At 41.4% G+C, this 13,845-nt stretch overlaps 2 protein-coding genes across 4 annotated transcripts in view; both read left to right on the top strand.

Moving 5' to 3' along the window:
* The window catches only part of add2 (adducin 2 (beta)), a 24,437-nt gene extending 15,054 nt beyond the window's left edge, over positions 1–9,383 (top strand). For 2 of the 3 annotated variants that reach the window (XM_085180673.1, XM_085180674.1), the window contains exons 9-15: positions 401–577; positions 872–1,120; positions 3,004–3,120; positions 3,231–3,317; positions 3,419–3,545; positions 4,949–5,032; positions 6,987–9,383. In XM_085180673.1, the coding sequence (XP_085036799.1) occupies positions 401–577; positions 872–1,120; positions 3,004–3,120; positions 3,231–3,317; positions 3,419–3,545; positions 4,949–5,032; positions 6,987–7,240 (1,095 nt within the window). In that variant the 3' untranslated portion in view covers positions 7,241–9,383. The remainder of the gene's footprint in view (positions 1–400; positions 578–871; positions 1,121–3,003; positions 3,121–3,230; positions 3,318–3,418; positions 3,546–4,948; positions 5,033–6,986) is intronic. The other variant, XM_085180675.1, reaches the window with a different exon arrangement.
* On the top strand, positions 9,243–13,845 carry snrnp27 (small nuclear ribonucleoprotein 27 (U4/U6.U5)). The gene is made up of 6 exons (XM_085180692.1): positions 9,243–9,383; positions 10,504–10,630; positions 10,979–11,091; positions 11,198–11,277; positions 13,312–13,376; positions 13,726–13,845. The coding sequence occupies exons 1-6, from the start codon at positions 9,347–9,349 to the stop codon at positions 13,778–13,780; spliced, it is 477 nt and encodes a 158-aa protein (XP_085036818.1). The 5' UTR covers positions 9,243–9,346; the 3' UTR covers positions 13,781–13,845.

The raw sequence follows: 13,845 nt of genomic DNA, 5'->3' as shown, positions 1-13,845 counted from the left end.
TTAAAATGCGGCCTTTAAGGCTGCAGACCCTGAATTGGGATACAGCCAGGGACTCCTGAAGTGCATGCTTCGATCACCGGTGCGTTGCTCAGCACAGCTACAGAGCATAATGCATGGTTTAAGTCTCTGCAGCATTTCAGCAGTGGCACAAATACCTCAGTTTATTTTCCTGGGTGAAAAAAAGCTTTTTAAGACAGTCAATCAAAGCAGCTGTGCAGTTTGGGAGTTATTGAGATGCTTTTAGCCTCAAGTGGCCGCTGCAGGAACTGCAGTTCCTGGAACTTTGAATTTGCTTCCTTTTCAACCACAGAAGTTGCTGGGATGTGTGTGCATGTGTGCAGAGCAGACCTATGCCAGAAACATAGAAATTGCACTTTTGTCTTCGACTTTTTATTGTCAGGTGTCGGCGTTGTGTTGTGCTGGCGGAGAACAGAACCTGATTATGCTGGACCGTACCATCCACAAACCCACTCCAGCCGGCACGGTCGGCTGGGCTGGCTCCACCTTCGGCCCTCTGCATAAGAGCCGCGTTGGGGAGCATGAGTTTGAAGCCCTCATGAGAACTCTGGATAACCTGGTAAACAAGAATCACCCTGAACAGACACGTGTTTCACAATCAGCTCACTGATATTTTTTATTGAACAACAGAATTAGCTGTACATGTAAAATTCTGCACGCATGCTTTGTGGGTTTTACTGTATATTAGACTGTCTGACTTGTACAGAGCAGAAAAAAAATATATGAACGATCTACGTGCATGTATGCAAGGATGTGCCAAGTTTCTTAAAGATAGAAGACTAAAATGTGACATTTCCACTAGTATTCAGTCCCTTCTGCACCTTTGAACTTCTTCCTCATGTTATTTTTTCAGGGCTACCGCACTGGCTATGCCTACCGCTTCCCTGTACTTCTAGAGCGAACGCGAACACGGAGGGAGGTGGAGGTACCGGCGACCGTCACGGCCTTCCACCAGTTTGATGACGATGGCGTCCACCCAGCGCTGAGGCAGCATCCTTTTGCCCAGCGCCAGCAGCAGGAGAGGACCCGATGGCTCAACACCCCCAACACGTACCAGAAAGTCAGCCAGGAGCAAGCCAGCCCGGGACACCAGCGCACCACTGTGAGGCTCGTTTTAAGTTACTGCGATTGTCTTTAAAACAGTCGTCTTTCCTACTAACTGTGCAATACGACATGTCTTATAACTTGCAGCTGGTGCGTTTGAAATACTGTGGAGGATAGAAACTGATTTCAGAGCCCTGGATGTAGAGAGATGAGAAATAATATTTACTGGATATAAGTGTTGGGCGTCCCCTCGAGGCTTCACCTCATCACAGTGACACAGATCTATTTACTTATCCAATCAGAGGCTAGCAGCCTTACCCTGCTGTAATGCTCAGTGATTCCCTTTAAGCAACAGTAAAGCCTGTTAGAGGGCAGAGCATGTGAGATGGTTCAAAGCAGAGGTGGACTAGGGCTGCCACGATTAGTCGACTATTAAAATCGTCGACGACTGATTTAATAGTCGACACGTCGTTTGAAGCTTAGTAAGATCACGCAGGAATAAGTAGTAGGATTTAAGAGTGTAATAACGGACTGAAACAGAAGATGGCAGCACTGCATGTACAAGGATGCCAGCTGCCGTTAAACCCTGAAGAAGAAGAAGCAGCGTCCCAGAATTCATAGCGCAGCCCAGTGCAGTTGTCAACAATGGCGGCAGCTAGTTAGTTTTAATATTACTCTTATTATTCTTTCTGGGTCACAAAATAAACGTTTAACATATTTTCAGGCGAGAATGTAGCTGTGTAAACCTCAAATATCTGCTCAGTTTATCAAGACACCACAAAAGCGCCCCGACATTTTTGGAGACGTCTGTTACCCACTAGCTCGATAGCTAGCCGGGGTTACAGGCTCACTAGAGCCCGTGAGAACACCGGAATCCCGGCAATTCGTTTTCAAACCCACCGCCGTCTTTTGCTACTCAGGTTAAATGTGATATATAAGTCACTTAGATAACTTAAAAATGTTATTGTTTGGCTTTTTTTAGTATTTTATTTGTTCCTGAGTAAATCGGTTTGGCTGAGAAATAAAGTTATAGTTTTTACACAGCTGAATAAACGTCAAGCAGACAACTGATTATCAGAAGTGTGAGATGCTCGAGAATATACTCCGGTGTCCTGTTATATTTTAGATAGCAAGGAGCAGACGGCTGAGTTTATTAAACTCCACTGAAACAACCTGCAGATTTCATTCAAATGTAATAAACTATCATCTTGTCTCTATTTTTAGTTAGCACATACCTTAAACACTTAAAGCTGTAAGCTAATGATAGTTATAGATAGATATAGATGCATGCTGGTGCAATAAGCTGTAAGTTTTACGTCCAGTGGATGATGATCTGATTAGTCGACTAATCGCAAAAATAATCTGTGACTTGTCGACTATCAAAATAATCGTTTGTGGCAGCCCTAAGGTGGACACAGGAACAGAATAACACAACTCCCCATCTTTTCTCCTATACATCTTATTTGCATTACACAAGGCAAGCTGAGCATTTTCCTGTGATTCATATGGAGGCGGATGTAGACAGTGGAGCCGCTGTTTGTGTTTCCAGATACCTCAAGGGAAGGATTAAGCAGAGCTGCAAATGACGAGTCTCTTAAAGATAAAAACAATAGGAGAGCGGCTGTCTTACATCAGAGGGAGGAGCTTGGCTGTGCATCTGTGTTTCCTCTCCTCCTCAGCACCTCCCGCCATCCTTGCTCTCTGCATTGCAGGGGGAAACCCACCAACTCATTTATGATGGTGACAGTGCAGAGTCTGCCCTCTGGTGGCAAAATACACACTGTGTCACAGATTGGGTATAAATATTTTAAGAATTTCAAAAATGGTTTAAAATACCTCAGGAAAAAAGAAGAAGAAAAAAACCCACAATAATAACAAGATGTGAACAACAGGTGAATACTGAATTAGATGATGTTGTGTTGTTGGTTTTCTTCGCCTTAGTGGTTGAAGACAGAAGAGGTGACACAGGCTGGCAGCACAGCCATCAAGATAGAGAACCCAAACCAGTTTGTGCCTCTGTTCACCAATCCCCAAGAGGTGATCGAGACCCGAAATAAGGTAACGCTTCTTTGCTTTTGGCTCGTTCTGTTTCCCCAGTGTCCATATTCCCTTCGGTGTACTGTCACGTGAAACAAAAACAGTTTACAGAACGGCTTTTCTGTCCTCAGATTCGACAGCAGAATCGTCAGGACATGAAAACAGCCGGACCGCAGTCGCAAGTCCTCGCCAGTGTTATAACAGAAGATAGTCCTCCGGTAGTTTGCAGTCTCTCTCTCCATTACAACTCACTTTTATTTCTTACAGGTTAATCTTCTGAGGTAAAAGCTGTAATTTTGTGCTTCTGCTTGTCTATTAGTCCCCTGTCAGTCCACCTAAAGTCCCACCAGAGCCAGAACCTCCAAACCCCTTTAATGAGCTGACGGACCAGGAGCTGGAGGAGTACCGCAAGGAGGTGCAGAGGAAGCAGGATGGAGGAACCAATGGTACTCTGCTTAGCTTCTAACACACAGCACGTCTAATAAGCTAACACTGATTGTCAAATAAGTGTATACTTAAGTAATAATACAGTTAAATATCGTGACAGACCAGAGAGCCAAAAGTATGCAGACACTTGAACACCTATAAGTGATAGCTGAATATCTTATTCCATGTTAACCACAAGTGTTAACGATAAGTAACAGTCAAATATCTTTTCTGAACGGAGTGTTTTTGTCATATTTCAGACCTGCTCTAAATGACTTGGTTTCCATCAGAAGTTAATGAGGGTGGTCTCTGCTTATGCAGCTACCCTTGGAAAACCCCAAAAACTATTCTAATGTCCATCAAACCACATCTTTATTGATATCTACTGAGGTATCAAAACAGAAAAATTAAGAGTAGAGGGGAGGTCGTCACATATTGTCTTCATTGTAGTGCAACAACTATTTGGGGAAGGCTAGCATGTGTCGTAACGTATCTGCATAGAATTGCTGTCGGTCCACCACCAGAGCGTACGGGAGGTCGGGTGCTCGGTAGCTTGTGACGATCCATTTTTTGAAGAGAGTTAGCTTGAGCTAGTTAACTAACTTAACAGGCTGGTTCTCGGCCTGCCAGCTACCTGTTTAGCATGTTAGCTTGATTTTGAACTAAACTCACATTTATACTTGTAACAACTGCCCAATGGCAGCCCACTGCTTCACTGAGTGAATGGGTTAAATGCAGAGAGGGATCAATAAAGTATACATTATTATTATTATTATTATTATTATTATTATTATCATTATTATTATTATTATTATTATTATTATTATTATTTATTATACATCACTGTTCATATAAAAGTAGAGGCTGGAATTTGGTTAGAAAAATTAAAAATGTTTCCTATGCAAAATATTGAGCATATCAGTGATGAGCTAAAAACCAAAGCTAGCAGAAACAGAGTAAAATACATTTCATGTTATTCTTTTAATAAAGATCATTTTTCTATTATTTTAGCTTCCTAAACTGACCCAGCACCATTTACTGCTATTGCTATAAAAAATGTCTGCATACGTTTGGGAACATGGTGTAACAAAAATGGCTAATTATGCTACTACTCACCTTCACACTTTATACTAACCTTCTCATAGATGCTGTGTGTAACATTTAAAAATTCAAATAAATTGTTGCAGGTGCTTTTTAAAAGCATCTGTCGGCTGCTCCCTCATTCACAATGGGCTCGCCACAGCTGGCAGCTCCACATTTGGCTGATTTTTACGCAACTCCTGACATGCTACACACAGCAGCTTTAAGCAAACTCACTTGTGACTGTGGTCTAAACTGTGTTCACTAACCTTCTGCACAGCTGTCCCCTCACTGTCCCTCACTGCTTGTGTTATTCTTGTTTATGTGCGTGTTGTGTAAGTAGAGGAGGAGGTGGCAAATGATAAGGAGTCTTCCCCCACTACGTCCCCCACAAAGGGCCCTCCTCCCAGCCACCCTCCTCTCTCAGGTGAGGCTCGGCAGAGTGCTGCCTGCCTGCCTGGCTCACCTCACATACTCTCTATCTGACTGACAGCTTTGCTCCAGATCTTACATGTGTGACTGATGATGTGCTGCTTCTATCCTCCCATGCTTCAGATACTCACTGACAGCCGTGCTACTCCTCCTCTCCTCGTATGCAGCAGATACTAACTGTGTGCGCTTTAAGCACACATTTGGTAGATCTGAGTCAGATCTGCATTCACACAAAGTCTGCCTGTTGATTGTTGTCTTTTATTTTCCTATAAAGATGATATTGAGAGTGACAGTCAGTGGGCTAATCCCAAAAAAGAAAGTTCCATAAAGTTCCTGCATGTTCACCAGCAGATGGCACTTTATCAAAAAGTCAACCTTTTGCACTCTGCTCTGTTCCAACTCAGCAATTTTCATTAAGACTTTACTAAGATAGCTTTGTGTATCCATTTGCACGGTTCAAAATAAACTTTTTTATCTTGTAAATGGGCCGTGCACCTCCTCAGTACATTCTCTGTATAAATGACTATTTTAGCTGTTTTAACATCTTTATACTAATCAAATAGAAAGATTAAACAGCAGGTGGGTGAGGCTGTGTTCCTGAGATGACCATATTAGGAATATTAGCTCTTAGTTACATCATACAGAGTCAAGAGTAGGAAATCTGACACTGAGGGTTTAGAGGATAACTGGCTGAGAACCAGTACAACCTCATTATCTTAACCCTTGGACATCTTTAATATGAGCATCATCCAGTGAAATGATATATGTATGACAGAAAAATAGAAATTAGCTAATAAACTTAGCTCAGTGACAAAAAACAGAACAAAACTCACACATGTATTTGTCAACGTGTGCGTCTGACCCTCCCTAATCCCCTGTTTTAGTAAGTAGTCTGTTACACTTTCATTTAAAGCTAATATGTGTGCAGCATTAGTAAGGATAAGAAAAACATCAACATTAACAGGCAGTGAGGTGATTTATGACGTGAAGATACTTTCACTCCCATCAAAGTCTCACGAATCACCAGTTTAAAAGTCAGAACACAGAGTGGTGATGAGAACCTAGATGAGCTCTGAAACCCCAAGTGACCAAATGCAGGAAGGTCTCCACAACTGTAGGGGTTCCTGTTCAGACCCAAAGCCCAGGAGGGACATTTGCTGGCAAAACTTGGGTCACTCAAAGTGGGCACAAGATGGCCCAGCCCCACACCACCCCCACAAAACTACAAGAGGTGCCCACTCCTTCCCTGAGGGACAGTAATGTATTTCATTTGGAAACATTCGTCCAATTGAAATATATTAATTTCAAGGTTTTACTGTGTGTTACAAAAAAAAGCATGTTTGTGACTCTTACATTTTGTCATGTGTTGTCGACTACAAACATTGTTCACAGTGTGTTCTGTGGATTGATCACTGTGTAGGTCTGTAGGAGTAACACAGGCTGTCGTCGCTATGTCTCTGTCATAAAAGACATTTTGACTTCACTTTAGCAAACTGGTTCAGGTATATTTTGCTTCAGATTCAGTGAATTAAAACAGTAATAAAGGTGCACTCAGCTGTGCCCTGGAAAAATGTCTAATAGTAAATTGATTGCAGATTTTATAATGTTGTTAATTAAGTCAAAATGTCTGACTCGCTTCTAGTTTGATCCACATTTGTCACATTTCAGCCCTTTGTAGTGACATCCATTTGTTTGTGTACCTGTTGTGTCTGCTGTGCTGTCTCCTTCTGTGTCTGTCTGTCCTTTTCTGTGTCACTCTACACTCACTCACCTCTGGCGCTTTGGTCTTGTCTCGCTAGTAAGTACAGAGCACCCACTGCTCATTAAGCAAGCATGTTCACCTGCAGCAGCATGTCGCTTTGCAGCTCCACCCAGCTTTAAGGTTTTTATCTGGCTGCTGAATATATTTACTTTTGTGTTTGTGTGTTTTTCACCGATACTCGGAGCAGAGGAGACAAAGACCGACTCTCCGGCCATTCAGAACGGAGGCGAGGAGGAGAAGCAGACGACAGAGGAATTAGAGAAAGGGATGAAGGCCCTTTCAACCAACGACACCTCCACGCCCGCCGCCCCGCCCGCCAAACCGCAGGGCGGCACCCCGGAGGGCTCACCCTCCAAGTCTCCGTCCAAGAAGAAAAAGAAGTTCAAGCCTCCGTCGTTCCTCAAAAAGAGCAAGAAGCAGAAAGAGAAGGCAGAGACCTGAGACGTTCGGAGTCGTGTGGCAGAACCTCGGTGAAATACTACAGTGAAATATTTCCTAGTGTATGACGGAGTAGCACGTGGAGTCGACCACATCAGATGTATTTAAAGAGCCATTTAGGATGTCATTCACAGATATGGTGTACTCAAACGACACATACTTTACTGTACCACTCACATATGATATATGTGGTGACTCATCTTAAGGAAGTTAAAAAACAAAACACTGGTGATTATTTTCACATAATATTTGACCCAGGTGGGATACTTTGACGCACTTCTCGTCACACGCAGTTTCTGTATTACCCACGTCTTATTTTTTAGCCTTGCCGCGCTATCGCTCCATCGTTCCACTCCACTGTACAGGCATTCACATTTTCATTTCTAAAACGGAGGTTACTACTGTGATCAGACTTTTTTTTTTTTAAATAAATCCACAATTTTGCAAGACACAAACGCCCCAATGAGTTATGCACTCCTCATCCATGTATAGGCACAATGACACATAGATTGACATCCTAGCACGTTTGCGTTTGTTCATTATCATAGGCATCTTCTAGTCACCATTTGGTTCTAAGTATCAGATAGATGTTGCAGGTATAGTATGTGAGCACAGGTGCAGTACAATGTAGAAATATGCCGATAGCTACTGATCGCGCTCTGCTGAACGCTGGTTTGGTGTTAAAACAGCAGGGACAAGAATGGGAAGACGAAGCTGGGCGAGCACGCGAGGTCTCGCGACGAGCTGCTGCGAACGCTTTGATCGAAGCCAAAGGGATGACGCATAAACAATTTGTTGCTTGTCAGTGCAGTCTGTAAGCCAGTAAACAGAAGGTACTAAACATTCCACTTTTTGTCGTTTTCTTTTTAAATGTGCAGAATACCTCTCAACAGTAACGACTTTCTGTTTGAACTAGTAGCTGACGCTGACGTGTGATGTTTGCTCATGGTCTTAATTTATTTTATATTAGAATGTATAAGTGAGTGTTGCAAGGTTACCATGTATCAGTCATTAAAGGTTGAGTTTGATTTAAAATCACATTTTTTTTGTCTCTGTTTCTTTCTTTGCTTAAATTTTCTTCCTCCTTCCCATACAACCTTGAGGTAAGGATACCTCAAAAGTATGATTGCAAAAGCATTTACATGCTGGATGATGGAACTGAATTCAAAGTCAGCCAAATACCCAAGACAGCCACTGCTATTAATTTAAAAGCTAATGCACACGATCTGTTTAAATGCTGCTGCTGCTTCTTTCAGCTGCTACCTTTAGAGGTCGCCACAGCAGATCATCTGGCTCCATCTCACCCTGTCCCTAGCATCTTCTTCTGTCACACCAGTCCTCTGCATGTACTTCTTAACTAAATCTACAAATCTTCTTTGTGGTCTTCCTCTTTTCCTAGATAACCCTATCTCCAAGATCCTTTGCCCAGTATATCTATCGCTATCCATCTTCGGCATATGCCAAAACCATTTCAGCCTTGAGAGATGGTCCCTACTCTCACTATAGACCACCATGTGAACCATGTCATAGTCCACAGAGGCTCCTGCCTCGATCCCTGTAATCCCACCCCCGCCTGTAACCCATCTGTTGCTCCTATTGCACACATCACCACTCTCTCACTATCTTCATATCCATCCTGCACCACTCTGGCATTCTTATGTACCACTCCTGACTCCTTCATGCAGTACTACAGTTGCCATCTTACTTATACCCTCATGGTTTGTCTCAGTTTTTTCTCTCTGAGGTTACTACAGCTCTGCACTTCACATGTGTCATTAAGTACTATTCATTTAAAAAAAAGAAGAAGAAGAAGAAGAAGAAGAATGAACAACAGCTTTTATTCATTACTAGCTGGTCTTGGATTGGATGTTTTGGTCAACATCATAAAGGCTATGCCACCAAACAAGAAACTATCCTCCAGGTTGGTAGAGGGCGCTCTTCTTCCTGTACGTGACCGGAAACTTGCATACAAAGCTCAAGGGAAAAAAAGAGACCGGTTTGGAGTAGCATTTAATAGCATCCACTAGCGACATACAAATAACTTCCAGCTGATTTGTATTAAATTTATTTTCCATTTTTTGTGAGTCTAGTATCTTATCTGTTCGGAGAATGGGTAGGAGCAGGAGTCGAACTCCTCCAAGACGAGGTAAGAAACTGAAGTAGCTAGCTGTTTTTCTCTGTTAACGTCGTCTCTTCGTCAACACGCCGAGAAGTAAATGTGCTTTATGAAATCACGTTTTTCTGTCTGATAAAGATAATAACCTATACCTCAAAGGGACTAGAAGCAAAACTGATATTTTAATTGTAACTGTGTGCATTGACTGGGTTGTCGTATTAGCAGAAGGTTGTAGATGTGTGGAGAACTCAAAGTAGCTTCGATACGATTCCCAAGCTGCGTTCACGTACTGTGCATAAAATGGGAGATAAACAAAAACACTCTCCAGGGGTCCACGGGAGGAGAAGACGCCATTCTAACCAGCAGTGCATTGTTGGGTCTGATGTAGGGTTGTTGTTGTTTTGGGGGTTTTTTGGAATAAAAAACTGCATATTAAAATATATATATTTCTGCGTGATTTATCAGGACACATTAACGTGTGTTTTGCAAAGATACAGCTTTGATGCAAAGGTACAGAAAATCTGCTGGACAAATTACAGTTTATTTTCCCGCGATTTTTGTATGATCAGTTTGGGAAATCCAATACACGGTCCTCTATTTTTAGAGGTTAAAAATTGATGCATAGTGGACTAACAAGGAGTTTCACGGTCAGTCGAGGACTGTATGCTTAACTTTTTTTTTATTAAACCCTATAAATTAAAGGTGAAAGTCTATGCTATGGTCACGTCTCGTGGGTTCCTAAATGGTACAGTACTTTTGACTATAAATGGCAAATGAACTGGTACTAATTTAGCACCTTCTACTCGGTTTGCTTTTTACTACAACCAAGGTAAGCAGCGAGAAATTGTGTGCTGATTATGGTTGGCCCACTTTCAGACATGATACCAGTACCTATGAAAATACATAATACTCCATCCTACAGAAGTAATAGCAAAACAGTTATTTCTAGAAAAAGTTGTTAAATTTCAACCAGTTTTTCCCAATTATATGTGACATTTAGAGGTTTTATTTTATATGGTATGGCAGAAATCCAACACAGTACAGAAGAAAATAGCCGACGTTTGGATTTTTAAGACTGCTACAGTATATAGATGCCAGTCTGCTGTTCAAGACGCTTCAGTTAATGCTATGATCTCATTTCCTCCTCCAGAAAGAAGACGTTCCCGCTCAACTTCTAGAGAGCGTGAGCGAAGACGAAGGGAGCGGGATCGCTCTCGAGATCGGGACCGGGACCGTCGCAGGAGTCGCTCACGGTCTCCTCACAGGAGACGTTCAAGGTGAATTTTTGTTTGTTGGTGTATTTGTTTTTGTGTTTAGAGAAACTTTGTTTTCAAGACTAATATTTCCACCTCATTTACTATTTTAGAGACCTTACCCATGCAGAGCTGTGATAGATTTTGGTCAGAATGAGTATTGTTAGTATATACTGAATAAACGACAGTTTACTATCACAGAGAAGTGTTGTTTCAGATGAGTAGTGGTGCACTTGGGATTTTCTTTGCCCTTTGTTAACAAACTTTTTGTCGAGATTCTTTTAAACAAAACAAGAGCACCACAAAGTGCCTTATTCGCACTGATTAGATGTGATAACCTGTCCTGCAGCCATCACTGTGCTCCTTTTGCAGGTCTCCCCGACGTCATCGATCCTCCTCCCTCTCTCCTTCGAGACAAAAGGAGAGACGAGATGATGAGCGCAAAGACTCAAAGGAAAAGACGGCAAAGCCCATTCAGATCTCAGGTATCGGACATTATCTATACACTTGCACATTAAGCAGGAATCGTAGTTTTTCAGGCATTTTGTAGTAAAAGAGACTAAATTCAATGTTTTTCTATTTTTTAAATAGCGGAGGACATGCAGGGCAAAACGGAGGAGGAGATTGAGATGATGAAGCTTATGGGATTTGGTTCCTTTGATACCAGCAAGGTGAGAGTTGTTCCATGTGCTATGCAGCCACAAGGGGGTGCAGTTTATTTCTAATAAAGTTCACCACACACACAGTATGTTTGCATTTATTTCAGTGGATTGAAATGGAACTTCCAAAAGCACATTGGAACTGATGAAATCGATTAGAGCAGCTGCTGTAAAAAGCAGGTTGTCCTTGTTTAAATAAAGGGGACATTTTTCATGTTTTTCCCTTGACTCTTTCTATTTAAGGGAATACTGTTGTTTTTGAGTTATGGTTCTTTTTCCCCCTGCTTATCTGTCAACCCCTTTAAACCCACGGGAGCGCGCATGCTCCGATTTGCATAACTATTTTCAAATCCCTATTATATTTTCGTTTTTGCTGCAGGTTGTAAAAATAAGTGTATCTCAAAAATGAAATTATAAAGACACTCAAAATAAATTTCCTGTGGCTGGGAACTATTTTGTGGAACTTTGCATTTACAGTTTTGAGGGATATACCTCTTAAATTTTCAGTTTCTTTTTTAGTTTATTGCACATTTTTTATGTAGTTACTATGGATATATTGCATGCGTATGATTTAAATTGAAGATATAATGATTTTATTGATGTATAGCAACTGGAAATGCTCCAAAAATGGCACTACAGCATGTAATAATGTAAAGATAAGCTCAGGCGGACTTGGTTCTATGGTGGGCTTAAAACGGTTAAATATTGACATACTGAAATGTTTGTACATGAATGTAGAGCAGCTTTCACATGACAGCAAGCCCCCCATGGCTAATGTAAGTTTGCAATACTGTGCAAGAGTCTTGAGCCACTCTCATTTATTTTGCTTCTATAACGAGCAGTGTGGGTCCACAGATAACAGACAGTTTGGCAAAGAAACAATTTAAAATCGTATCTTTAGGGACTTTTGTTCCTAATAGCCTGTCACAGTATCTACAAGTAATATTCTTTTGAAGTAGGAACAAATCCAGCAATGACCTGGCACAGGGAAGCATCTGACCCTTTGGGTGGTCATCTCCTGTTCACTGAAGCCTCATCAAAAATAGTGTTAGTGGAAAGGTGAAACCATTCTTAAGGAAGAATAAAAGGAGAAAAGGCTGAAGTGTTCCAAATTACACAAGAACTGAACTGAAAATCGGTGGTAACAAGTCTTAGACATGATAAATCAAAATGTGAGTTTCTTGGTTCAGTTTTTCATAACATGTATGCAGGAGGTTAAGATAGAGGTACAACACTGAGTGTCTGCAGTAATCTAAAACAGAGGGTGGAGTCTTTTTTGTGGTTTGGGGCTGCACTTCAAGCAGTGCTGTTCAGTATGAACACAGAAAAGTACCGTCATTTCAATCAACCACGTAATAGCATCTGGAAAGCATGTGACTGGCAAGGGCTTCATTGTTCAGCATGACCCAGTCACACTGCCAAAGCACACCTGGTTAGATAGCCGAGCATCAACATTATTGAAGCAATGTGGGATCATCTTGACAGAAAACAGAATAACAGGCACATTCAAAATAAAGATTCAATCAAATCAAATTGTTAGCTATAAGAATAGATTAACATTCTAAATGGTATGAAACCTGTCTTATGAAAATGATTAAAAGGGGAAAATAAGTGGATAGACTTAAAGTAATCACTAAATAAAGAGTAGCAGTTACAAGAAGTGGATGAATAGTTGCAATCATAAACTAATAGTTATGGTTGGGCAAACTGTTTATCCAATAAGAGTTGGTAAGCTTAATCTAATCACAAAGAGCAAACAGTGGGTTGAAAAGGGTCACTTCAAAAATCAGTCCCATTGAACACTAGCAGTGTTATTGTTGATAAAGAGGTTCCTCTGGCAGGCCACTGGGTTTGTGTCCTATTAACAAAACTGTTTTCCACTGATCAAAATCCTTCAGTTCTGTGAAATGCATATTTAGAGAATTCCAACTGCTATCATGAGCTTGACCCAATTCAGCTTCATCTGTACACTGTCATGTTTAACTAAGAATGTTTTTTAAAAGTTTGTTTTGTAATATGTCATGCAGTAACATTGTTTTTACACAGGGGAAGAAGACCGATGGATCAAGTAACGCGTATGCCGTCAATGTGACCATGAAGAGAAAATACAGGTAGGTCATCGAACAGAAACAAGCATTTGTAGTTGTTTGGTTGTGCCGTGTCTGTACAGTGCAGCACGTCTCTGGATATTTCATAAGCTTTCCTTTGTTAGTGACGGATCCTTTTTAAAGTTACTTTTGGAGCCCCAGCTGTTAGTCGTGTTGCTGAGTTACGTCAATTTTTCTGCCCCCCCTTTCACAGTGTGCACTCTCAGCATCTATCACTGTTAAAGTAGCCAATCACCTCCGCAGGTGTTTCTATGCAGAGATGCCAACGCTCCCATTGGTGCTCGATGATGTAATCTGTGTGTGTTGGGAGGGAAACAGTGATATAATGTTTTCTTATATATTTATTTTACAGGCAGTACATGAACAGAAAGGGTGGATTTAACAGGCCGCTGGACTTCATTGCTTGAAAGTATCATCAACTCCAATGTTCCCCAAGACGTTTACCTGTGTGTACCCTCCCTTCCCCCCACCC

The sequence above is a fragment of the Neolamprologus multifasciatus genome, chromosome 12 (assembly GCF_963576455.1).
Source record: "Neolamprologus multifasciatus chromosome 12, fNeoMul1.2, whole genome shotgun sequence".
In the NCBI taxonomy this organism is placed as follows: domain Eukaryota; kingdom Metazoa; phylum Chordata; class Actinopteri; order Cichliformes; family Cichlidae; genus Neolamprologus; species Neolamprologus multifasciatus.
Note: the sequence above shows the minus strand (reverse complement) of the source record. Positions and strands in the feature narration are given on the sequence as shown.

Excerpts from the sequence above, each read along its gene's own strand:
- snrnp27 (XM_085180692.1), top strand. The coding sequence starts at position 9,347 with ATGGGTAGGAGCAGGAGTCGAACTCCTCCAAGACGAG. Across the intron at positions 10,631-10,978 it reads CCTCACAGGAGACGTTCAAG|GTCTCCCCGACGTCATCGAT; the intron begins GTGAATTTTTGT and ends CTCCTTTTGCAG. Across the intron at positions 11,092-11,197 it reads AAAGCCCATTCAGATCTCAG|CGGAGGACATGCAGGGCAAA; the intron begins GTATCGGACATT and ends TTTTTTAAATAG.